We start from the raw sequence: 26,652 nt of genomic DNA on the forward strand, positions 1-26,652 counted from the left end.
ATCCGTTCACTCGGTCTGTGCAGGTCCCGTTGTTCTTTCAGGGATGACTTAGACAATCACCGATGTCTGTGTTAGAAGGGAAGATTGAAAAAAAAAAAAAAAAAAAAAAAAAAAAATACAACAAATGATGTTATATTTGATTGAGCCCGGAATATAAACAGGATCAACAACAAGTTTGTATACCGCGAACTCATCCTCAATTGTCAAATTTTTCTTTTTTTCTTTTATATTTTGCGTTCTTTTTCTGACTTTATCTATTCAGACCCTTTTTTTCTGGAACGTGTTATGTTAAGAGGTCAAATAGGATTGGCTGTTAGTAAACTGAACGCATTGCAGTCCTATTAACTAGAAATACTAATACTTACTTGTTTCGCATTGTGTTCCATTAAAGCCTGGTGCGCAGCTGCAGTTGAATCCGTTCACTTCGTCTGTGCAGGTTCCGTTGTTCTTACAGGGATGACTTGCACAGTCATCGACATCTGTGTTAAAAGGGAAGATTGAAAAAAAAAAAAAAAAAAACGACTACAGATGATGTTATATTTGACGGAACCCGGAATATAAACAGGAACAACTTCAAGTTTGTATACCACGAACGTATTCTCAAATGTCAAATTTCTCCCTTTTTTTTTGAACACTTTGTGTTCTTTTTCTGACTATATCTATTCATACCCTTTTTTCTGGAACGCGTTATGTTTTAAAAGAGGTCAAATAGAATTGGCTGTTAATAAACTGAACGCATTGCAGTCCTATTAACTCGAAATACTAATACAGTCGAACCTCCAGTTACGGCCCCTTCTCCTAAGCGACCTTCTCTCCTCAGCGACCTGTTTCCGAAATACCAAAAGTTTCCAGGTCAAATCACCATATTTGGAACCTCATACAAGCGACCACCTCTCGTAAGCGACCGCGACCTTTTTTGGAGGTAAAACTTTAAAATTTTCTTTTCTTTTCAACCTCCTGCAAGCAACCACTTGACATATGATAGAGCGAAAATTAATAATAAGGTGTAACATTATCGCAGTCTTTGGGTAGTATCGAGAAATGCTGCGGGAAGTACCGGGATTTTTTTTAAATCGAAATCACAGGAATAAGACATTTAAAACATGGGTTAAGTCTCTGCAGTTACCATATGCTAATGGGCTAAATTTTGACTTAATATGTTCGAAGCTCTCCTAAGCGACTACCTCCCGTCAGCGACCACCTAAGCTTGACATTTTGGGTGGTCGCTTACGGGAGGTTCAACTGTATTTACTTGTTTCACATTGTTTTCCATTGAAGCCTGGTGTGCAGCTGCAGTTGAATCCGTTCACTCGGTCTGTGCAGGTCCCGTTGTTCTTACAGGGATGACTTGCACAATCATCGAGCTTGAGAGGTTCAAAATGTAAACTCTAAAGGGTTAAAAGAAAGAAAGAAACTAAGTTCTGGTGTAGTCAAGCAACATTTTTTACTTTAAAATTATATTGACGAGATCATTGTTCAAGTGTTATCGTCGTCTTACCTGCTTGACAAGTACTTCCTGTGTATCCTTTCACACAAAGGCACAGATAGCTGTTCTTCTCATAAATTGACAGGCAAGATCCATCGTTTTGGCATGGTCCACTCATACATGGAGTGCAAGCCGAAACTCCTCCCCATCCTCCACCCCATCACTTTTCTAATGGTCCGTCTCTTAGCGGGGTTGCCACCAAGACATTTTTGTATCCAGCACCCTGCGCAATATTAATTTTAAATGGTTCCTCATAGAGCCACGTAGAAGCCAGACACAGTCACTACACAAAAATAGGAACCGCAACCAGGATGCAATTTGTTTGGTTTAAATTAGAGATGTGTAGCGTTGAAGAGGGCGTAAATTCTGAAACTAACAGGAAAATATTCGAATTCCTATATTCAAGCCCAAGTCAAGGCCACGATTGTGTGTGTTGACATCGACAAATTGTCATAAGGCGAATAGGTGACGAGGGAAAGCAACTATCTCCAACTTAGGCATATTGTCTTGATGTACTATGTACTATTAAATTCTCAGAACTGACATTAAAAGAAATGTATGACAGCCAAAGAGGAGAATATAAATTTGGAGCTCGTGACTTAAAGGTTCAATTTACCTGAAGCAATCGTGTCATGGAACACACCACTGGGATCTCTGTGGGTTTCATCGTCGTCTCTCATTCCAGGAAAAAAGGATAAAATTGTAACAAAAAATGACACGAGTTATTTCCGACACTTTTCAGGGATGTTGAAGCTTCCGGCCTTGTCTAATAAAGCTCGCCTGGTGAAAATAAATAAGAACACTTGGAACACTTCGTTGCATTGCAACGATTAAAAACAATGACCGCATAATGTTAAATGAGCGACTTGAAAGTCAACAAGAAATCAAAAGTATCAAGCCTTTGAAAGTTTTCTATCATCATCGGTCGAATGAATTCACCAATATCAGATCTAAATGTCGACGTGCATTTCTAATTGGATGAGGTTTGACTAATATTTAAAGAGTTCTAATTGTTTCGAAATTTTTACAATTCGTAAAGAACGTTCGAACAAGAAGGCCAGGTTTCTTCTACAAAATACACTGGTTTTAACTTATGTTCTTACCTTGGCAAGGCGCAAAAACCATTTTAATTCGAAGCACGTGCTTGCAAGGTTTGCTTGAAGTAAGTTCTTGTTGCAGGTGTTGGTGTTTCGTAACGGCTCCAAACGAATTAAGGACAATTCAAAAACGCAAGCTTGGTACTTGTTCCCCAGAAGTGGCTGAGAGCGAAGTTAAATTTCTGCTAGCTAGTTGAATTTTTAAATGTGGTGGAAGATGTGTGGCCGAGGAATTCAGCGCAGCAAATGTTTCAGCGATGTATCATTTGCAATTTAAATTTGCACACTTTTTGCGACCACGTACCGCATGGCTGATTAATTGCAACCATTTGATTGGTTCGTCTTCTTATTTTAATTAGTGCGGATTATTCAAATTTCATTTGTGTACGAAGTTATAATGCACCGCCCAGACTACGCCTGAGGAATTTGAAAACGGAGGTTTCACTCTAAAAGCGCATGAAATATTTTCGTCCACACTACGCCGGAGAAATTTTAAAACGCAACAATCACCGGTCGTTTTGGATTTGTGTTTGAGGAAAACTCCGGCAGGGAAATCACGTGATTATCGTGACGTCATCGTTTTCGAAAAGCTCCGTTTTCAAAGTGTTTTCCGTCCACACGAAAACAAAAAGCCGGCTCTTTCAAATTCCTCCGGATTTAAGAGTGGGTTTTCGAAAATCTCCGTTTTCGTGACCGATTAGTGTGGACGGTGGGCCCATCTGTAGAAGTAAAGCTGCGTTTTCAAATTTCTCCACTGAGCGTAGTGTGGACGATGCCTGAGTGAAAAAGTGTTTTTGCTTTCTTTTTTATTCCTAGAAACCTTCCAACAACTCATATTCTGATAGCAAAGCAGATAATTATTAGCAAACTTGATTGTCTTCCAGGGTCGTCCAGTCTTTCAGCGGGATGAATTAAGAAAGACACTGGCCTAGAATCAAGCCTTGCCAACGAGACACGTCAGTGAACTTATATAACGTTAAGCCTGTTACTCCCTGACCCTAAGATGAGTAATGTCCGTATGTTTATATATAAGTGCCTTATTTAACTTCTTTAAAATCTTCTACAATGGAGATTTACATTTTGAAATTTCTTTTTTTTCCAAATGGCCAGCCAACTGCGATTTTTTTCTTCCTGACATCCGTTCTCAGACGCGGAATTCAATAAATATATTGTCAATATTGGTTCATTCCCACCGGTTCAGTTCATGCCTGCCAGTTCAGATGACTTTTTCCGCTCTAAAATTGGTCTCGAAAATATGAGTACGGAAACGCTGTACTGTTCCCACAAATTCTCCGTACCACAATTAAAAGAAATGTTTGCGAGTCACTAAGGAGAATTAACATTTCAGGATTACAATGCACAGATCATCACTGTCTTTTAACGTTTATCAGCTTTTTGTGTCTTGAGTTTTTCTCCTCGCTTGAGCAACTTTCGAGGCAGTCTCTCGTTCCAGTGCTCGGCAGATGAAGTCTCCCGCATCCATAAGTTTGTCCAAGTTTACCCCCTACGTAATAATTTAAAAAATAAATAAAGCAATAAATAATAAAGAAAAAGACGGACCTAAGTTTCTGTCTGGGATCATTACGCCATCAGCGCGACTTGAAATATTTAGCCTATATCTTTCAATAGACGAGTTGCGATATATTGCAATTCTAACTTGGCGCCGAGGTTTCGGGGAATAAAACAAAAGAAGCTATTTTCCACCCTAAACCTCGATTTCATTTCTTCTTTGTTTTATTCCCATAAGCCTCGACATCAAGTTGGAATTTTATCATCTCGAAATTGGCCTGGTCATCAATTCTTTCTAACTCTACACATCACCCAAACAACACCTGACAAGACAAAAAACGATCTGAACAAAACCCCAAATTCTTGCTCGAAAATAGTTTTTACAGTCACCTACGCCGTTGGTATCTTGTCATTGCAACGCATCTTTAATTTCTGGCACTTTAAATTTTCCAGATTTGCTACTTAACTCGATCAAATTTCTCTTCAACTCAACTTTTTCAGTTGCAGTGTCAAGTCACGTGTTCCTTAATCTACGTCACCGTTCCTTTGTTTTGGAGAAAAGAACTGACCAAAGACCAACCTCGATCCCAGGCTCGCTCTCCTTTGCCTTTCCTAGGAGAGAGAGTCTGGGATCTAGGTTGACACAAGAGCAGGGCGAAAGTTGAGCCAAAATGGCGGTAAATTTGAAAGTTGGGCTGGCTTAATTATTAGCAAGTGACACTGCGCCGTGCCCAGTGAGTCAAACTTGAGATGAAGACCTTCAAATGAAAACTTACCGTTTCAAGGCCCATACCATGAAGCATATACACAACGTCTTCCGTGGCAACATTCCCAGATGCACCGTGCGCGTACGGACAGCCACCCAGACCACTGACTGACGCGTCTACCGTCCGTACACCCAGCTGTGAATAGAATAGACAACTGACACTCATTACGGTCGAGTCGTCCTGGACTTACAGCTCAACACCTTGTATGCTGTTAGAGGAGTTCTCACTTAAGAGAAGGAAGTCTTTCTAGATTGATTTGGTATTGGTTTCACGACACTCAATTGAAAACTTCTCAACTACGCTATGCGATTGGTTTAGAAAACTCGCGCCACTTCGTCATCCAATAAGAAGCAAAACTAAACTCAATCGCGCCCCGCGCGTAAATGTTTTCCCGCGCTTCGAGTCAGTTACGTGTAATTGTTTAGAGTTTTGATTGGTTCATTGATTGGTCCTTTGTGATTGGCCAAAGTGATTACTTTGCGTTTAGTTTCACGATACTCAATTGAAAACTGCTCTAACACACTCACACATACATACATTTAAATTTTACTTACTTGCAAGGCTGTGAGAATGTTAGCCAAGGCTTGGCCATACGTGTCATGGCAGTGAATGGCCAGCTTGTCGACTGGTACAGTGTCTAAGACACCTTCCAACATGGCTTGAGTTGTTCCTAGTAAACATTCAAAGATCGAATAAACTATTAGAACCCTGAGAGCATGACGATTTTCTTCCATAGTTTGCAGATACGGCCCCGGGGGCGGGAGATTTCCCATGTGAAAAGGTCGGGGATGCCCGTCGGAAATTTTGAATGAAACCCCAGAGGAGAGCAATCTGGGTGTGCCACGAGCTTTATTCGACCCCTAAAAGATACCACTTTAATTAGACATGACAGTGTTTTTCTATTTGTGGCGTTCGTCTTGAACAACCCAAGTGAGACCAAAATTCGTGATTTATACTCCTAAGCAGGACGAAAAGTATCCCGACCTTTTCACATGGGAGTTCTCCCGGGGGTTGTGGACAATGTTCAGCCTTCGGCCGATCTTAGCACACGCACCCGAGAAGAAACCTCCAATACCCATGAGTACATTTCTAATTCCAATGTTGCCACAAACAATGTTCTTCATGTTCTACTTACGACATAGCGCTACCCAGATGCGTCTTAAATCCGCTCTGATGGTTGCATGATACGGTGGTTGTAATAGTATAGAGCCATCGGTGTATGTATTTTTTTAAGTAAAATTTCAGATCTCTCTCGATTGAGACATGAATTCAGTTCAGCACATAAAGAGAGACTTCCTACACTGTAACGACATCTAACCTGGTGCTCCAACACCAATGGTGTCACCAAGAGACACTTCATAACATCCCATGTCAAACAAGCTCTTTGTTACCTGCACGAGAAAGAGATGGTTATAGTTACTAAAGTTGCAGTTCTTTTTCAGGAAGGCACAGGGCTGTAGTACAGAGATTGCCGCAACTGGGATCATAGCAACATGAATGTAATTTACAGATGTGCAAGCGAATGATCGAAAGCAACTTTTGGGAGTTTAAACATCTGTACTCAGACGGCGACAGCGACGTGAAGGACAACGCCGCTTAAAAAAAAAAAAAACATTTATATTATATTTAAGTCTAATATTGCAATATTTAATCAACATTTATTCAATTTGTCTATCATTGTCAGAATTATCTCAAAAGTGAATAAGTAAGACAGCGTTTAGCGTTGGTGGACAGTGCTGGTGAAACAATTCACCATTGAGGTCCCCATTGTGATAGGTGCAGTAATGCAGAGTTTGGTAGTATGGAAGGTGTACTGGCCTGATGGTAAACACATACTGGATTTGTATTGCATTTGAGCAGTTAGCGTTATTGCCTGGCCAGGGTTGATGTTTAATGTTTTTTTCTTTTTTTTTCGGGGGGGGGGGGGGGGGAGACAAGGTACCTTACTCTCACAGTGCCTCAGAGTCTGTACTCAGGTGTATAAATGGTTATAAGCAAGTTCAGGAGCAACAGCTGGAGTACCAATACTTCACTTGCCTTGAGGTATTACAACATACAGTAATGGCGTTTCTGAAAGAACTGGCCAGATACACCAAAACAAGTACACTTAAAGTTTCCTTCTGTGGCTAACAGGACGACCAGGAAAGGTGACGACATGTCTTTAACTGATTGCCAAGATTGCCGAACATGAAAAATATACTTGCAATAGATAATTAATCAATAATTAAAACTAAGTAAGGCTTAGCTAGATGCCCATTGACGATTTTAAATCTTACCATTGCTACAGCCTTGGGAGCAATAAATCCCTCGTATGGACAACCAACAACACAGGAAACATATCTACAAATAAAACAAACCACAAGGATTCATGAACTAATGGAAAACTCAGTAGGTAATCTCAGAAATTTTTTCCTAAATATTTTGCCAAACCCAAACTAAGACAACTATTGCCTTATTCACACCAACTAAACTAGTTTAACTAAATCAAGTTTAGCTTTTTCCAATTTGTCAATTACGTCTAGCAGTCATTTTGAGAGGACAAATTTCAAACCAGGTTAAATTATTGCTAAAATATTTTAATCAAACAGGTTTTTACCATGTTAAGTTGTGGGGTGTACATGGTATGAGCAACTAATTTTTAACCTTGTTTAGTTAACCCACTTTTAAACATGTTTTAATTGACAAATTGTTGGTGTGAACAGGGTATTACATTATTATTAATACTGTATCACTTGCAGATTTCAGAGCTGATAAACAGCAAAACAGGTGTCTCCTAGTGAAACCACTGAGCAGTATAACATCAAACCACAAAATACGGCAAGGCTGGAATGTCAGTGATCTCCTGCTATCAGCATAACTGGCTACAATGCCGAGGGCAGGAGATGAATGACAGTTCAAGCTAAAAATATGACACGAAGCCTAAGAACATAAAATGTCTTAATTTAAATGGTATTCTAATTCATTTTAATTCAGAGGTAAACATTTAACAAACAATACTGTTAAGAAACTTTCCCTGTACTCATATAAGAACAATCATTAAATTACATTGAAAACCTCACCCTCTTACTAGAATATTGCTTTTCCTTGCAGCTTCGCAAACAGCTTCAAACCTTTGTAGGCTTTCTGATATGGAGCAATTAATATTCTTTCTAAACATAAAAGGTATTACATGTAAAAGTGACATTGGCATGTGTTATAACTCATTCAAAACATATAAAATCCCAATTGAACGACCCTGTAGATTTTTAATATTTGACACATGAAACAGTCACAAATTAAAATGTACACATCTGCATTTATCTTTTAAGTAAAGATTTTTAACTGATACATTAAAAAAAATAAAGGTAGAAACTCTTACAATGTAAATGTATTGTATGGTTACAAAACACAACAGGCATCTGCCAACATAAGCCAAAGAGAGCCACAAGCCAAAATTTTTAGATGAAATTAATGTCCAACCAGAAATCTCTGGCAGGGTGACAGGGCTTTGTGGATTATGGATACATGAATTTCATGGAACAGCACAATGAAAACTCCTTGACCACATTTTCTCACCTACTGAAGGACTCTGAAGCTGCACCAAAGATGGCTACTTCCTTCACACCACAGTCCAGCTAAAAAGACAAAGTATCACCAACTACTGTACAATATACTTATCTACAAAAATGAAGAGTGGTGAAATCTGATAATACACTTCCATCTGGTCATGTAAATTGTCTGATGTTGTAAAGAAATGGCACTGAAACCAGAGTTGTTGCAGTATTACAACTGAGAAAATAGTGGAACTTTCAAAGTTTTCAGAAGATCTTTGTGATGTCATTTGCCAACACAATCAGAAAGTTTCTATATGTCACTTGAAATTTAAATAAACACTTGGTACTATTTAAAATATTTCCATGGTCTATTATGAAAAAAAAAACATTCAAAACACTGGCTTCATTTGAGTTTTGAACATTTTGACTTCAATTTTAAGGTCTGTAGGAATGTAGACCATGGAAAAAGGTGGTTGACCTTCAGTTCTTTATTGCATTGTTTAAACTATAGCTACTGACCGCTGCTTGAAAACCTTTGAGGTTTGGAGTGAGCACTGGGTAGGAAATGCCCGGGATCTTGTTTATTCCTCTTATGACTTGCTCATGGTCTGCCATCTATGACACAGCACATATACATGTATCGACGTAAACAAAGAAACATCTTGAAGTTCACACCTAGCAAAGGGAGATGCTCAGAGAGGGGAGAGGGGTGAGGGGTGAAGGGTGAGAGCTGGTTGGTTAGGGGTGAGGGGTGAGAGATGAGGGGTGAGGAATGAGAGATGAGGGGTGAGAGATGAGGGGTGAGGGGTGAGAGATAAGGGGTGAGGGGTGAGGGGTGAGAGATAAGGGGTGAGGGCTAAGGTGTGAGGGTGAGAGATGAGGGGTAAGGGGTGTTGGGTGTTTTGGGGACCTTAGGGCTAAGGGCTGAGAAGTTACATGTATGGGTGAGAAATGCTCAGTGATGGGTGAGGGGTAAAAAGTGAGAAATGAGAGGAGGCAGTGAGTGATAAGAAGTTACAAGAGAAGGGTAAGGGGTGTAGACATAATTATTACCATTATTATGGCTGCATCTTGATCACTATCATTCTGAATACCTGTGGAACCCATTTGGGAGATACAAAACTGGTTGCTTCAATTGATGAAAGGCCAGTCTCTGATAGCATATCAATCAACTTGATCTTAGACTTAGTTGGTACAACTGCCTACAAACAAAAAAGAACCATGCAGTTATGAACAATAACCACAGTCACTTGTCTTTCCCTTCATACCTGAAAGGACTGGAATATTTGATCTGCCAAATCAACCTCTGCTGAGCCTGGCAGACTTGACCTTGCTATTGTCATCCCAGAATATTTTGTGTCAGGGGCGGGGGAGAACACTCTGTGACGCCTGGCACTGTTTTTGTGTTTTGATCATCCACCAAAAAGTGACGCACATCTGGTAAAAAAGCGGGCTGAGCGGCAAAATCAAATTTGAATGCGACATAATCATTCTCTCAGTAAGTAAAATGGCAATATTTCGTAATCGGCAGGATATTTCTAATGTTTTATTTGGCCATGATAAACAAAATTTTGTCGTCTTCCTCATCATATCGTTTGTTTGAGGAACAGAACGATTATTTATTCAAAAACACGCTGTTTTGAAGGCGTGTGTTTTTATGAAATGTCGTCGTTTCTTCTTCACTGAATTCCACAGGAGTAATCGTTTGAGTGGAAATAATGAATTCTAGCTAAGTTGCACTCAATTCAAATATCCTATTCTCTTAGATAGGCATTACACTAAGAGAAAAGTGCAATGTCAGTTTTCTAGACGTGGGAGAACCTATTTAACAGAAGCCCATTTTTTTCAAATTTACCCTTGACAAACACTCAAGACTAATGTAGAGGTGGTAATCGTATCACACTGTAGGAATAGACCCACACACACAATGCGGCGGAACTTTCTTGCCGATCGACGCGAACGCAAATTCATGTTCTTGCTTGACTCAAACTGGTCTTATAAATTCTGTTTCGATTGGTTAAGAACCTTGAACAAGTTATCTTATAAATTAAACTTTTCCCTTGGCAACTCCTTAATTGGTAAACGCTTCCTTTAACATAGGCAGACCGTGAACGCTTAAAAATAAACAAGAAGATATTCTTATGGGCAATTCAGTAATTTGGGTATCTCATGTTTTTTTTCCAGTTATAATCTAAATATATTTATTTTTCCGTTTCAACTGTGTTGAGTTTCAGCCACACTATAAGGTTTCAATACCTCCCCCCCCCGGATCTTATGAGGTCAAGCATGCATGCACCTTTCATTTCTTCAATTACGTTCATTTGCCTTGTTTGCTGACCAAGTTCCTTGTCTTTTAATCCCTAACTATCATAACTGCAGCTTATTAATTGCAGCTTAAATTACTCATACATTTTGCCTTATTTTGAATGTGCTTTCTCTATACAAGCTTACATCAAGACATTTCAGTCCCAGTGAATGAGAGAACACTAGCAATTCTGACAATTCTCCCTTATAGAGTTCAATATTATTCTGATTCATCACTCTTTCAATGTGCGATCTTAACAAACTGTTTACAAACAGTAATGAAATATCACGCCCCGACACCCATCCACAAAAGGAAGTCTGGGAACAGGTAATAGCAACAATGACACTGCCAGGCTGGTGAATGTTACAAGCTATTATGAACTCATGTCTGACAATGATGAGTGACCATGAAACATGGTGCAGTGGAACTGAACAACCAGACTGCGAGTGACATTGTTAAGTGTTAGTGGTGTGAAAGTGATTGCTAGTTGGTAGTGTCTGTGAACTTGGACCAGATCAGAAAAGAAAAGGTTCCATACTAGAAGTTGACTGAGAGTAACAAGTTTGTACTCAAAAACTGAAGCTGCCTGATCAGACCAGTCTTAAAGCCAGCTTCATCACTACTTGTAAACAGTTCCTGAATTGTGTATGTGGGAGGACTCATTGTAATGACATATATGGGGAAGCTCTGCTCAAAAGTTTTCAGGCCTCAGATATAACTATTAAAGGGTAAGGATTTCTGACAAGTTGAATTCAGGTTTACGAAAGGGTACAGAAATCTTTCTCTTAGGGATTTCCTTTCTTCTGGTTCTGAAATGTTGTTGATAATCTCTCATTTACTCTCCTGAGCCAGAATGAGGGGATTCTGATATATTGTTCAAAAAGATATTTTAAAACTTCTTTCTAAGGGTTAAGAAAAGGGATACAGTATTAAGGGGTTGGACCTTGAGATGGAGCTTCCCCATTTAAAACTATGTAGAATACCTCCCCACCCCCACCCCCCTCTTTGTGTAACAAGATGTTCAAATTGTTTTCTGGGAAAAAGCAATTAAAAAACAAAACAGTGCCAAGGGATTGTGTGATTATCAATGTAAGTTTCCATTTGTATTTTGAATTAAAATGGGCCTAAAGTTATCCACAACAGTACAAAATAACCATACTTTGCATCTTCATAGAGAGACTCAATAACTTTTTTTTAATCTTGAAAATGATCTCAGAGATAAAAATGTCATTTTTATGGCTATTTATCATCTTAAAATGTGTTGTGAAGAAACTGCTTATTAGGAAAATATAAATGTTCAATGAGAAAAATGAACAGAAAAAAGCAACAAGCTGTTCTTTCAGAGGAACTCCTATATTTTATAATTGTTGTAAACCTTTTACAGAATGCAACTTTTGGATAGGTTGCACTTCACTGTCAAGGAAGAAATCACACCAGAAAGGCTTTGTATCTTTATTATGATTTGCATTATCAGTGAAACAAATCACATTTGGACAGGTCCACTGGCACTCTTACATGTATGTTAAAGATGGGAAAAGCAGGTTCAGCATCATCTAAATCAAGGGATTGTATGCCAGTGTGGGGTGTATATGCCAGGAGGTAACCACCTAAGAAAATGCAAACATAAATGACAGTCACTAAAATTAAACAACAACTGAGAACTTTTAGAGGCCTCCATCAGTCACAAAAAGACCAACAACCAGATCTTTTTCAGTTTAACAAATTGACATCAGTTTTTCATGCATCTGTCTTGAACATTATTGATCATGAATTTGGTCATAATGTTGTCACAGTTGCTGTGGATCCATGGGGCGATAGCATACACTCAAACACTCATCAGCAAACACAGGAAAAACTGACATCAATTTGTTTTTTTTAAATAACAAATTCATTGCCAAATTGTATGCTTTCACTCATTGACACATCTCTTAAATTATAAATTTATGTGCCTACAGGTCTACTTATTGACGATGAAAATTAGCCAATGAGCGCACAACAATTTCTACAATTATCGTAAAAAGTATAATTTTCGTTAGCAATGATTATTTTGTTAGTAAGGGTTTCAAAGGAAAAGTCCAGTGTAAAAATGTTATCTCAACAGAAAAAGTAATTTAGTTTAACAAGAGGAATTCAGAAGAACACTGATTAAGAAGAGAAATAAAGTGCTTCTCTTGTTTGTATTTCTCTTGTGGGTATTTGCTCATTTACCACCTAAGAAAAACAAGATATAATGTATAATTTTTACCTCTGCTGTAAATTTTTCAAACCACTTTGTTTTCACTTTCAGAGTGGTTCTTGAAAAGAATCACAAGCACACCACCCACCCCCTAAGTCCCTACTCCTACCCTACAACACTTCAGCCAGGATCCCATATCAACCCCCCAACATAACTTACCATAATACTCCCATACTACAATACAATCTTTTTTTTATTTTGTACAGACAGACCTATTGTAGATTCAAACATCAGATCTCTGACCTTTTGGTCCCCTTCAATCATGGCAAATTTATTTATATTTGTTGGTCTAATTTATTATTGCTCTCTGATTCCCCCTTCCCCTTTGATGACATTAAATTGATTTAAAAAATAAACTGGTGTAAACAAATTAAAGCAGAGGTAGAAATCGAGCCATAAAATTACTATAACTATACTATTAATATCCATATGTTCTATTGTAAAGACAGTGTATTACTACTTAAATTGAACTTCAATGTCAGAGACAAAAACCTAAAAACACCTGAACACAGGTCAGTGAGGGCATTGCCAGTTTTGCTTTTGCCAACAACCACTCTCCCTCAAAAATATAGAAGATAATAACAAATTAAAGCAATAACAAAACCAACCTCTGTCAATTCAATAACCACACCAAATTTCCCTCCAAAATTCTCTTCAACGCCTTACAGTAAACTTTTGCCAACAGCATAAATTCAACTCAATGCTTTAACATGCTTCTCTCATTTAACTTTTACCCCTTGAGTCAGAATTTGTAGGTGTATCACATAGAATTCCACAAAAGATTAAAAATGCTGTTAACCTTTCGCAAATATCTGCATCAGTTCCAAAGATATTTAAGTTTGAAAAATGTGTAAAATATGCAAATGAGGTTACTGATGATGTCATACACTCAACCTAATATTACATCAAGTTGGTAGGCTTATAGTTCTACTGGAAACACACCTACGGCTATTAAAATTATAATTACAGCCTGTATTTTCCCATGGCAACTCATTCTTTTCCAGTCCCCTCTAACCTGAGGCCACAACTTCAACCTTACATATTAATATGCTTGTTGGATCATGCAGATGAGGCACCATTGGTAAATATCAAAATGGAAAGCCAAAGGTGGCCAGAAAAGCCTATATCAGAGAAGGTTGAAACCCAGTATGTTGCCATGGTAACAAAACTGTTAAGCTCATATTATGGAGGACATCTGCAAATTTCATCATAATAGAACTTTTTAAAGTACTGTCCCTAGGAGCCTATAGTCCCTCGTATCTGGATAATAGTTCAAAACTTGTCTGGGGTACTGGATGATCTAACTGGTAGGTGGGAAACTCCCAGAACATTGAGGAGAGTTGCAAGAATGATTGTAAAATTAGCTCTTTGTAGGTGCTCATTAGACACTAACACTGCTAACATGACTGAGTTTTGGACAATATATATTTTGGTTTTTTGGATACATATGTAAACAATGTACTGTTACTGGTCATACAAGAGGTACCTTCATACTGAGTTAAGTCTTAATGTGTGTATTTAAAGGAGAAGGCTTCTGAAAGGGTTATACTTTTATAAAGCACCTGGCAGAAAGTACTATTTTGGTCTCCTAAAGGAGGACCATTGTAACTGCTTGATACATGCATATGAGACCCATTTTTCATTTTTTCTTTATGAGATGGAAGGTAGATGCCATTTAAACATTGATCAAATAATGAACAAAGGTCCTGTTGCTACAGAGCTACATTGTATCCCCACCAGATTAACAGAATATGAGGTGTTGAAGACAGTTCTTTGGAAGAACTAAAAAAAAGCTGTGTAAACAACCACCAGCGGCCTGTGTTCTCACAGCATCTCTTGTTGAGTTAATTTGATACAGAACATAACTTTAAAATCTCAAAATAGTTGAATTTAACTAATAGTTATGAAGTCCTACAAGTGTGAGAATTTCAGATTGTATCATTGCACCCAAGTATGAAGTTTGATAGAGAAACAATGGTAAATCATGCAATTCTACTTAACAATATTATTGGATTCTGAGCTCAAGATTCCCATCAGGTGATAATACGGTTGATACAGCCTCAAACTATCACCTCAAAGAAGTCGACCTCATAGTCCAATAATTGTTGAATAGAAAGAGAGAAGATGTTCTCTATTTCATTATAAATAGATAATAATAGGTTAAAGCTAATTACAAGATAAAATTTGAATTCTGTCCAGCATTTATTTATGAACCACTCTACAGTACACAGGAGGGGGGGAGGGGGGGGGGGTTACTACCAGAAAAATTTGGTGGGGGTGTGTGGCCCGCTTCCCAAAACCCTTACCCTATTGATCACCAAAATCTGCAATTTTCCCTACCCTATTTAAGACCAGACCAAAAATTTGACAACCTATTTACAACCGTTGCCACTGACACAGTTGCCCTAAACATAATTTTTGAAGGCCTTTTGTTTATGGTCTTATCAATAATGATGAAAAAGTAGCTTCTTCTAAACAACATTACCCAATTCAAGACTAGAGTACAAAACCCATACCCTATTTAAGACCAAAGTGGCCAAAATTGCTACCCTATTTATGACCAAAATGACTTAAAAACTATACCCTTTGGGGCCACATATACCTATATAGTGCATATTACGGAGTAGCCCCCCCCCCCCACTCCCCCCACCGGGTCACAGTAGAAGTGGGTAGCTGTCAAAAATGGGAGTAAAGTTAAGAGGTAAGGATATACCATACCATTGGGAGCTAACCCTAAACAGGTCAACCCCTTCTTTTTGAGCTGCCCAAAGAAGTTGATCCCCAGGGCAGTATTGCTGTTCAGACAATACAGAGGAATGTACAATTAACCATTGGATGACTGAAGGAAATTAGTTCTACTCATCTAGACTGCTTCACCCCTTTGTTGATCTTTTCTGGGAAATCTGATATCCCCAAAGCACGCATTTACAATGAACTCTAGCTCTCAACATAGATTATTTCTTACAGAGAAAAAAAGAATTCAACAAGAGATACGGAAATAGGATACTAACCTTGTGTATACGATTTTCCACCACATGCTCGTGGATACAGAGCTTTAACTGTGTTCACTTTAGAAAAAAACGGCTTCTGTTAAACGTGTTCCCGTAGTGCACAGTGCAAACTATGGCCAGCAATACTTCATCCAGGTTGTTGTTAACATTATAGGCTATTGCACTTAGTGTTATCACCGAATCACGAACAATAAGAACCAAAAGTCGGAACAACACCAGTTTTGCAAATGTGTAAAATCTGCCATTCGATGACAGAAGGCTCTCCGTTATTTTCCTTCAAAACAATGCAAAACTGTTCTCTTTTGCCGAAAGTTTTGCTTAAAAAGTCGAAGGAATGTGCCTGCAACATCTTTCTATCCTCAGTATGAAAGGACACGGACCTGATGGTTTGCAAATAGAGAAAAATCTTCCCCCATCAAAACGCCATTTTTTTCGCTTTGTGAAACGAACTGCGCGGCACAGTTTAAACCGGATGTGACGTCACTTTTTGGTGGATGATCCCAGATACGCAAATTTCAGGAGTCTTCTGCCCCGTTCCTGGATTGTGTAAATAAATGCAATAAACACAAACCAAAACATCCTTAGTCTATTTACTGAATCTAACTATCAATCAAAATCAACCACATTACAGTTGAATTTAAGTGCAGTCAACTCTCTCATAGTAAGCACATCTCATAAGCTACCACCTTCCGTAAGTGACCACTTTGTAAATAACTGTTTGGTGTCTCAGTCAAATACTGTTCCAAGAGCTCTCTCGTAAGCAACCACTACTCAAATTTCTTAAGCGACCGCGACCAGTTTTAAGACCAGAAGTTTGACGTATTCTTTTGTTTTCTGTTTGCGCTAAGCGACCCCCCAGCAAGATCATGTATGATTGTTAGAAAATCTTTACTCAGAAGTGACAAAAGTGTTTTTGAGTAATGATAATACAGTCCAGATTTTGCGCATATGCAACCCATGTTTGACTCTGTTTTCCTGGGTTTTGTTTGGTTTAGATTTTGATCAGGTGATTTTAATTAACAAGAGACACATTAACAAGAACACTCTATTGTCCTTTTCCTGAAAACTGTTGCAAGTGAAAAAAAAAATCATTCATTCAAACAACTTAGTTTCTATTTGCCTAATGTAAGCAGTCACCTCCTGTAAGCGACCACTTTGTCTTGTACCAAGGGTGGTCGCTTATGAGAGAAATAACTGTAGTTACATTGTAAGTTCAAACACCAAAAATGAAGATTCAAAATACTCCACCTTATATTGCATCATATGGCAGAGTTTTCATTGTGTGAAAACTGTTACCTGGTGTAAAATGCCTTTAAGTGTTAATTCTTCTTTTTCACAAAAAATTTGAAATCTTCTAAATTAACATTCCAAACTGCTTCACATACCTTTTCATTCTGCAGTCCATCTCTAGGGCCTACTTCTACAATTTTGACTTTCTTTACCAGCTGACTGATAGGCTTAAAATGAAGCATGAAACATAATTTAGACTGTTCATGAGGTTGCATACACTACAACTCTACAACTGGCCATATGCCTTTTCACTGTACATTACATCAACATAATACTGATGGCCTAAGTCATCATGTACATCCTTTACCGAGTTCTTCTAGGGGTCACATCAGGGGATGATTTAGGGGAGGGGGAGAGTAAGATTGAAAAAAGACTGTAAACATTATTATGGTAAGAAAAAGGCCACCAATCTGGTCAGGTGACCCACTATACATAATTTATACTATGGACATTGTTAGTATTTTTCAGTTAGGTTCCAATTTCCAAATTGCAACATTTTGAGCGCATGCCTCATTGATTCTACAACCTGGTCAGTGTAAAATGCAGAATGCAGACTGTAGATTGTAGACTGCAGACTACATACTGCAAACCGGGATAAAATGCAGACTGCAGATCGACCAGGGGCAAAATGCAGATGGCAGAATGTAGACTTAGAAAAAAAAATATATCATGTTATTTCCATTATCGAGTATTGACTCTAAAACAGGGTTATTCAGGCTAATCATAGTGAAAAGTCTGCACTCAAGTTTGCTTGAATATCACTCTGGTTAGACTAAATACCCCTCTTGTTAGCCTGAACATCACTTAGGTTAGCCTGAATAATGTCCCATTTAGTCTGTTTACAGTTAGCTCTCAATGATGGAAATAGTAACATGATTCAGTCAAGAAGTCTACAGTCCGCAGTCTGCATTTTACTCGTGGTCTGCGCTAGTCTGCATTTTACCCTTAGTCTGTATTTTACTCCTGGTCCACAGTCTGCGGTTTGCAGTCTGCAGGTTGCAGTCCACACTAGTCTGTAGTCTGCATTCAGCAGTCCACAGTCTGCATTTTACCCTGACTGTTCTTAACCCCCCTCCCCTCTTGAAAAACCCTGGATCAACCCCTGAGGGCTGTGAGCTTGAACATGTATAATTCATTTCTTGAACATTTTATAAAGAACGTACTGTTTATGTACAGTTGTACTGCTAAATTGTGTGTGCATTAATTAATTTTAAATGCTTACACATAATTTTTTAAAAACACCAGAGAAGTGAGAAGTGGCTTCTCCTTCTTTGCTTTGGTCTGAGTTGTGGTCGACTTCGTATTAGTTAAGGCTGTAACTGCTCAGAATTCTCAACCAGGAATTAGAAATTGGTCCGTAATACAAATTATTGCAAGCAGGTGTGAGATCAAAGTTTTTAAAACTCACTCACATTGAGATCATAAATCTCCACTAAGCCCCATGGTTGCTAACTGAATTATCAAGACGTTTTCTGATGAATGTATTTGTGTGTAGGAGGCTGGAGGTTGGCATACATGTATACATGTACATGTAGATGTGAGGGGGGGGGGGGGGGGAGGGCTTAGTTGTTCTTGCATATGTCTGCATTCCACATTGTATTCTTACAAGAAGCGAATTAATTGAAAATGGTCATTGTAGAGGAAGAGAAAATTAGATGTGTCCTTCTGATCTACATGTACCTTCCTTTGTTAGCTGGAGCGTGTTGTTCGGTAGAACAGGACAGAACAGCGCTACAACTGTACATCGTGTGACTTCTTACTAATTGAGCAAACTAAGCGATCTTACATTTCTTAAAAAGCAACATCAAACCTGCACTAACTGCCTTACCTTACTAGACAACTGCCGTACGCTTCTTCGAATCATTCGCGCTGGGAACATTTGACTTGTCTGCGACGTTTCGTGTGGCCTAATACGACAACTACTACGAGCTCGCGAGCCTGCGATCATAGCAAGTGCTTCTCCCCAGGGATTCTCCCCAGGGATAACCAGCGCAATCTGTTTGTTTGGTTTGTTTTTTCGCTATAAACTGGCATTTAAAACCGCAAAATGCTTGATTAAAGCAATGAGTCAAATGAAGTTTTGGATTCTTAAAGAACTTTATGTAATCGATTTTCTTGACATTTGCATGGATATGGCTCTCGACGAGCATAAAAATGTGTTAGTGATCATTCGCGTCAGAGACTTCTTTCTCAATTCGGACAAGAGAGAAAGTCTCATGACTGAAGAGGATGGGTCTACAAACAAACAAGTTTCGTGTGCCACGTATGTACGGGGGCATGCATTGTAATGTGTGTGAGCATAACGGCAGGGGGGTGAATAGGGAGGGAAACGGACATGGGTACAGGGGGAGAGATTGCCTGCTACTAAAAGCAGGATTTTATGGTAGTCAGTTTTTACTGAGCATACATCCAGACTTAGCTCAGTGTTTTACAGAAACAACCTGTGTGACAATCGTTTCCTGTCAGTATCGGTAGGAGCCGAATGGTCCATGATGGTGTAGAACTCTCAGCTGTGCTCAACCATGACCTGCTTTGAGTTGGACACCTAAATGAACTGTTGTGTAAGCCCTCTTATTGTGTCCCCAGTAAAAAGAAGTAGTTTTAGACATGGATGGAATGTTACTAGTTCTGTCATCAAGCAGGAAAATCAAAACTGCGCCGTAGATGGCTGTTAACTAACAGAGTGCAAGAAATTAGTTGCAGGCTGAGTTCACTTAGCCAAACTTGAAACCGTGTTTCAAAATTAAAATTTTCTCTACGAGTTGTAGATTACGGTTTAAGTAAGTAAGTTTTCAATCTTGAAGCGCGGTTTATCAGCTGTTTGATGGTGTGACTGACTCAACCTGTAGGTAATTTACTCTTTGAACTCACACGGTGTTTTAATTGTTTCATGGGATTCTCAATCCCCTTTCGAATTGTAGTAGGGAAAGCAAAATCGTTGTTGTCGTTGTTGTTGTTGTTGTAGTTGTTTTTCTTTGGATTTAGAGTCCGTATTTGGTTTTTCTGAAAGATTATGTTGCCAAAAAGTCTGTTTCTCATATTTCTTACCTCTATATACGGTGCGAGAGGAAGAACCAAAGCTACTATATAAGGAATGGAACGAAGAGCGACGAAGACTAATAATAATTTAGTATATTTTCGCTCGTAAGGTTAAACTCCTTCACTAATGCGCTGGCTCTTTGGGTTCGTCTCGCGATTTGCCAACGAAATTTTAAGTTTGAGGACATAAAGACGACTTTCTGGGGTCTTTATTAATGTTGATATGTCAAAATAAGGAATAAAACTTTTAAGTCAGCTTCCCGGATCCTTTTCCCTTCAGAAGAGTGTCCATAAGATCGAAACCATCAAAACGGCACAAACTATTTAAAGAGCAACAAAAATAGCCTTATTAGACATTTAGGCTAAGATTTATTTCAGAGACAGACTGCGCTTGTTAAAATGTTATAAAGTAAAGGAAAAAGAATTTCGCATTAGTTTCGATCGCTAATGATTACCTGTCTATCTATTTCCTCATTCTCTTCGTTTTTGAGTAGTTACAAAACTGTTTGAGATTCCACACTTTTGTTTATTTTATTTTAAAACCGTCAGATGTAAACATAACAGATCCAGAAATGACAAGTAATAAAATTGTAGTGACTGACAATGTATGCCTTTCTGAACATTACAATACCGACGGCTAAGACCAACAAAGTACGATGAACGAAGGAGCTGGAGGGACACATAACTAGTACTCATGTCTTTATTGACAAACGCAAAGCAAACTCAGTAGATTTCTTCATATACGTGTTTCTGGTTCAGGCCAAAACCTCCCTCCGGTACTTATCAGAGAGTACGTCACCCAGGTAACAACCTGGACTTTAACTCTGTTTAAGCGATACACTGATTGATCCGGGTTCGTACCGGGCTTGGCCAGATTAACAAGGACTTCAAATCCCTTGTCATCAGTTGCTCGCACCTCATTCGACGTGAAGGAATAGAAGGGATGTGGCTGCAGTTCTTGACGAAAACGGGATTCTCTCGACTCAACAGAAGTGTTGAAAAACTCAGTAAGTATGAGATTCATGTAGAGTAGGGAATCTGGATAAATGGGACTAGTATATATGTGACTCACGATCCGTTGTATGGGAATGGAGTTCTAGCCGCGTAAACATGCCTCGTGACAAAATAGGGCAATTGAATGGAAAAAGAGCTTCATATACCGATGAAAATTTGAGCGTGGCTTGACTGCTTGGGAGCCGACTGATAAATGATGAAATAGGGGCATGCAACGGATATATTCCTTGAGATATCTGTTACTTCGCCGACTTCTTGCTGGCTGGCAAGCCCACGGAAACTGGTTATCTCCCCTAGGATGTACTTGCTGAATGGTTAAATTTTGTTTGTTTGATTTTCCCCGACGCAACGCCCACGCCCCCAATTTTGTTGTGCGTGTGTAAATTAGGGTGTTGTGTCTGCTAACTGGCAGATTCTTACAAGCAAGGTCGCTATGAAGCAGACGGTTAAGTCAATTCTGATAAGGAAAAAGGAAATCTTTACAGTTAGGCATTTTCCAGCAATTGGAAAAATCGTTTTAAAAATGCTAATTTGTTCCTCCTTCGTGGCCATGATCCAGACAATGGTCCCAGCAGAATTGTGACGACTTTGATAGCTCGTGACATGCCCCTGCAGGAACTCCGAAGCGCAAGATGAAACAATGCGTAGATTTGTCGGTAGTTCATGTATGAATATTTTACTTCAGATTGAGACTTTGGCCTTTTCATTCAGCGGTCAACCTTTTAAAGGCACGCTCTGAGATGGAGCATGGTTCAGGTTTTACAGCGTTTTTTGCCGGGTCCCACTTACGGAATCCTCCGCTACTCGCCGACCTGTTTGAAATAATTAACCTACTAAAAATTGTTCGAATACTCTGCTTTCTATCTAGCGTGAACATTTTTCATTTCCCTGTTACTGAAGCGTTTGAAACGAAGCTGAATGGCACAAAACAAACAAACTAACAAGCATTTGTCTTGCCATGCAAGATTTACTTAAAATGACCATTACGTCATTCACGCAATTCCCTCTGACAGCTTTCTAGCAGCCTGATAGTATCAGCGTTCTAACTACAATTTTCCGAAATCTCTCTCTTTTCAGTGTGAAATGACCACCTCATTGGCCAGACGCAACTTTCAGGGTACTTGCCAATAGCAATAGAATCGCAAAGATATTCCGGAATGTTCTGCTGTTTATTTTAGTGTCAAATGTCTAACCTGTCGTGACTCGCAGGATTTATAAATAAACACCACAGTGCGTCATATAAAAACGTTTCACTCAAGGATTTCCATCACATCGTGCCAATTGCTAATTCTTCCCCTTTCTGGTTCAGTTTTTGGTCATTTACTGAAATCTAAAAAAGAGTTAACACCTAAAATAGGCCTGGAATGTTTATTGTGTTGTACCCAATCACCCGATCTTCAGACCACCGGAAACAGATTGGTTTTCATCGGTCACGGAACTGATTTCAGGATGTACCCTTCTTCTATTTATATTGTTGAAGCGACCTTTGGGGAAATTAGCTGATCACTCCAACACTCTTTGTTTGGTTGCTTCTCTTTTTATTTCCACTATTGATGACCTGGGTACAATACTCACAACGTTCTCTTACTTGTTGCTCTTGACTGGTTACAGCAATTACTACAACTACAAGAAACTAACTCGTCACGTTCCTTTTAAAGGGACAACCACGTCATCCATCAAATCAATGTCAATCTGTTAATTAGGCTAACGTAATGTCATGCGCAGTTCAAATAAAGTTCTATTGCGACTGCGCACCAAGCTACTTAGCATATTTTCCTTCGAGGTTATCGAGGTTGACTAAAACGTTTTCTACCTTGATTTTAACCGACTATTCTTAAGTGGCTGACCTAAATAAGGTAACGTGAGCAATATAAAAGTTACAATCTTCGTTCTTACCGATTAAAAGTTTAGGATAACACTAAGTTAAAAGATAAAAGTTGTTGTTAAATATTTCATACAACATAAGTGTTACAAGAAATAGGTTTGCAAACTCCCAGTTTCGTGGGCGGGATTTCCAGTTAAAACTATCCATCTCATTAACTGGACGTGCTCTTGGTACAAACATCCTTTAACGAGGTGCCGCTGCTATTGTTAGGAATCTTTTCTTTATTTGGGTAGAAGTGTGAATTAGGAATAAATTAATTTAAACATCGTTATCAAACTCCTTGAAAAGGTCAGTAAAAAGGGCAAGGTTTGACTGAAAAATTGGACGGGAGACTGAAAATAAGTTAAGGAGTCCAACGCGACTAATTCCAAAAAGAGCGCTTCCAAAATCTAGATTTCAATTTTTACTTCATTTTCTCGATCGACACCCGCGAGTAAACAAACGTGTTGCTGGACAACGCAGCTAAACCGAAAACATGCAGTGCAGCAACGGTGCTCGCAGAACATGAATGTACCAAGGCATCCTACCAAGAATCGGCTACAAATTATTGAAGTAGACAGTACATTTTCAAAATAGTTAGATTACATGGCACCATTTCCAGTTTAACAACGGTCAAGTAATTTACACATATTTCACTGAAGAACTAGTTCCTAGGAAACGTAGCACCTGCGTACACATCAACAACGATAAGAAAGGCAACATTTTTTAAACACCTAAAATATTCCAATATTATATTTCGAATGACCCAACACCTATTTCTCAAAACATTACCATTAACTTTTTACCCATTATCACAACGAATAAATATGGTTGGGAATTTATATCTTGCTTGCATTTTTATTGTTTTACAATATTACGGAAATTCTAAATAATTGCTTCACGTATTTCTTTGTGTCGAGAACTACATCCAATAATTTAAAGTTTTCTTTAGTAGAACAAAAGTCTCCATTCATTTTGGCAAAAGATTCCAATCCCTTTAGCCGAAAGAGACTGTGCAAGCTAACAGTAAACACCAGAGCGCAATAAATGTGTCTACACTCGGTTTGCATACAGAATCATTAATCAGCTTAAAATTGCAATATACGTTCAGTTTCTTCCATATCTCCCTTACCTTTTCGCTGTGCTTTATTTACGACCTTACCACTGTTTATATTACGAGGATCTAAATGTTTGCGTTGCGTACTGACTATATGTTGTATATTAGTATAAATCTACCAGCGTTCTATCACGAATGCCGTTCTTTGATTGGCTACGCTACTCGCTATCTATTAAACAATTAGATTATGAGCTCGCGATAGAAATCTAGAGCTCATAAGCTAATTGTTTTGTAGATATATGAGTACCCTAGCAGTGTGCGCTTGTTAACAAACTGGCTACCGCTCCTTTGCGCTTTCGAAAGTTCCGTGAAGAGGATTTAGATACCATTTTGAACGACTAGTAGATTTATACTAAAACAATTAGATTATTCGCTCTCGATTTCTATGCATGATAGTTGACGAGGGCGCAGTTGACGTTCCGATTAGAAAATCCAAAGTGTTCCTTTATTTTATCAAATTAACCACAGGATTTGTTGCTAGATCCTAACAGCCGGCTGTACAAACTATCCTGGTGCTGTGTTTACGCACCTACATTACGAGGACCGGACCTTCAATTTCTGCAATTTAGGTGTAATTCTAAATTATGCATGTCTTCTTCTTCAACCGTCGCTCTAGCCGGGACCTGCTCACAGCCCCTTTAATGTCTTCCCAAAAAGCGCAGGAACTGTGGTAGAGCAAAGAGAATGAGTGACGCTAATGACGTTGTCACAACGCAAGAGCTTTGTGACGGGTGTGAAGCATCTCCATCCATTACTGGCGAACAGCGACAGCCAATTAATTTCGGAAGCAAATTTGTTTCCGTGATTCCGCGATTTATCTTTCCATCTTTTGCGTGGAGACGAGAGTAAACGCTGGAAGATCAGGTCAGGACAGAATTGCTTGGAAGAACATTGTGGAGACCTCGTGAGCCACACAGACATTAAGAGGATATTAGTTTTCTGTCATGTTCCCTTGTAGCCTACTATTGCTGGTTTTCAGTGTCACGCAATTCAGAATAGATCAAAATCAAAATCAAAACCGGTCAATAGATAAAGTCCAGAATCTGGGAAATGAAAGAAGGTAAATATGCAAAGACTCTCGCCAAAATTCTGATCACAGCAACTTTTCTTATGCAAGATATGCGGAGAAATTTTTTACCCAAATTTATAGAGATTTGTATGGAGACGCCATGCTGGTGTCCATCCGTATGGGCACCAACATGGCGGCCGGAAACCAACAGAAACATCTGTCACTGAGGTTTGCTACAAAAGCGTGAATTTATCCCTCGAGGAACTCTAAAACATTAAAATAATTATTTTTCTAAGACATGAACTGTTCAGATAGCCGAGTTCCCCGTAATAAGTCACTTTTTTAACCATCATGACAGCTCTCTAGGCCGTCATGTAAATGCTGCGTCACGCAAAAGCTTAGAAATTCAAGCGTAGTTTATCACAAAACCAAGAACCCATTCGGAGCGAAAATTTGTATGAATATTAGTTTTCAGTTGCTCTTATACATCATTTAAGGAAAATCTCAGGAAGATCAATAGTGTTGTAGCTCGAATTTTAGTGACGTCATGTGAAAACCAGCTATTGGTTTACCGGTCCCGCGAAAAAAAAACAAAAAACAAGCAAATATCCATATTGACGCAAGTGTCTTCTGAAGATATAAAGGCCAACTATTAAGCATGTGTTTTGCTTTGATTCTCAGTATTTTGCTAAGGAACGAGAAACCCAGTAAATAGACAATTGTGTCGGATAAATCTGGCCACCCTTGTGGCATGTTTAATGAAATCAATGAAACGTGTAATAGGTGTTACTAAAATTCACAACATAGCGCTAATACTACTGAAACAGATTCAGCTATTGAATAAAATTGGGGCGACAAAAATGCGCCAATATGATAATAAAACAACTGAATAAGAAACAATAATCCGTTGGTCGGCAAAAAGGGGAAAGAGGGGGGGAAGAAAGAAATATAGCTTAAAAACCGTGCTTAAATCGGAGCCTGAAACCGCCTTCTAACCTCATTGGTTATATTTAATGATACCCACTATACCTGGTACTATGCAACCCCAACGGATTACCAAGCGGGCAGCATGCCTCGACATAAAGGACATTATATTTATCTTTGTTCAATGGCTCTGTCTCACAAGGACCGGGAACTACCGAATTCACGAATTTGATTGGCTAAAATCGATGTGGAGAGCGGTCTAGATTTTCCCATCTAGATCGGCATCTAGACCGGTAATGTTTTTCCGTAAAAAAGTTGCAAACTACAATGGCAAGTCATTGACTGTTTTCATCGAACAATATATATTTATGGAAGTGCCAAAAAGCCTGATGAAAAAAAAGAAAGTCAAGAGGACGAGCAAACTTTCGGCAGAATTAAATTCAGCTCATCG

At 38.8% G+C, this 26,652-nt stretch overlaps 1 protein-coding gene across 2 annotated transcripts; it reads right to left on the reverse strand.

Annotated features, from left to right (window-relative positions):
- Nucleotides 1–2,911: 2,911 nt before the first annotated feature.
- On the reverse strand, nucleotides 2,912–19,182 carry LOC110051642 (hydroxymethylglutaryl-CoA lyase, mitochondrial-like). Of its 2 annotated transcripts, XM_089271776.1 has the most exons (11): nucleotides 19,063–19,182; nucleotides 17,330–17,401; nucleotides 9,487–9,594; nucleotides 8,912–9,007; nucleotides 8,415–8,473; nucleotides 7,919–8,008; nucleotides 7,136–7,199; nucleotides 6,178–6,250; nucleotides 5,414–5,529; nucleotides 4,869–4,994; nucleotides 2,912–4,087 (listed from the first exon to the last, which is right to left on the reverse strand). In XM_089271776.1, exons 1-11 carry the CDS (start codon nucleotides 19,180–19,182, stop codon nucleotides 3,971–3,973), a joined length of 1,041 nt encoding a protein of 346 aa, XP_089127902.1. In that variant the 3' UTR covers nucleotides 2,912–3,970. The 2 variants fall into 2 exon arrangements, with proteins under 2 accessions (XP_089127902.1, XP_089127903.1); XM_089271777.1 differs by lacking the exon at nucleotides 19,063–19,182 and having other exon boundaries at nucleotides 9,446–9,594.
- Nucleotides 19,183–26,652: the final 7,470 nt, after the last annotated feature.

This window comes from Orbicella faveolata, unplaced genomic scaffold (genome assembly GCF_042242905.1).
Source record: "Orbicella faveolata isolate gen_17 unplaced genomic scaffold, um_ofav_v1 contig_34, whole genome shotgun sequence".
Classification (NCBI taxonomy): Eukaryota; Metazoa; Cnidaria; class Anthozoa; order Scleractinia; family Merulinidae; genus Orbicella; species Orbicella faveolata.

Excerpts from the sequence above, each read along its gene's own strand:
- LOC110051642 (XM_089271776.1), bottom strand. The coding sequence starts at position 19,182 with ATGATCGCAGGCTCGCGAGCTCGTAGTAGTTGTCGTATTAGGCCACAC. Across the intron at positions 9,595-17,329 it reads ATGGACTGCAGAATGAAAAG|GCAGTTGTACCAACTAAGTC; the intron begins GTATGTGAAGCA and ends TTTTGTTTGTAG. Across the intron at positions 5,530-6,177 it reads CATTGGTGTTGGAGCACCAG|GAACAACTCAAGCCATGTTG; the intron begins GTTAGATGTCGT and ends AATGTTTACTAG.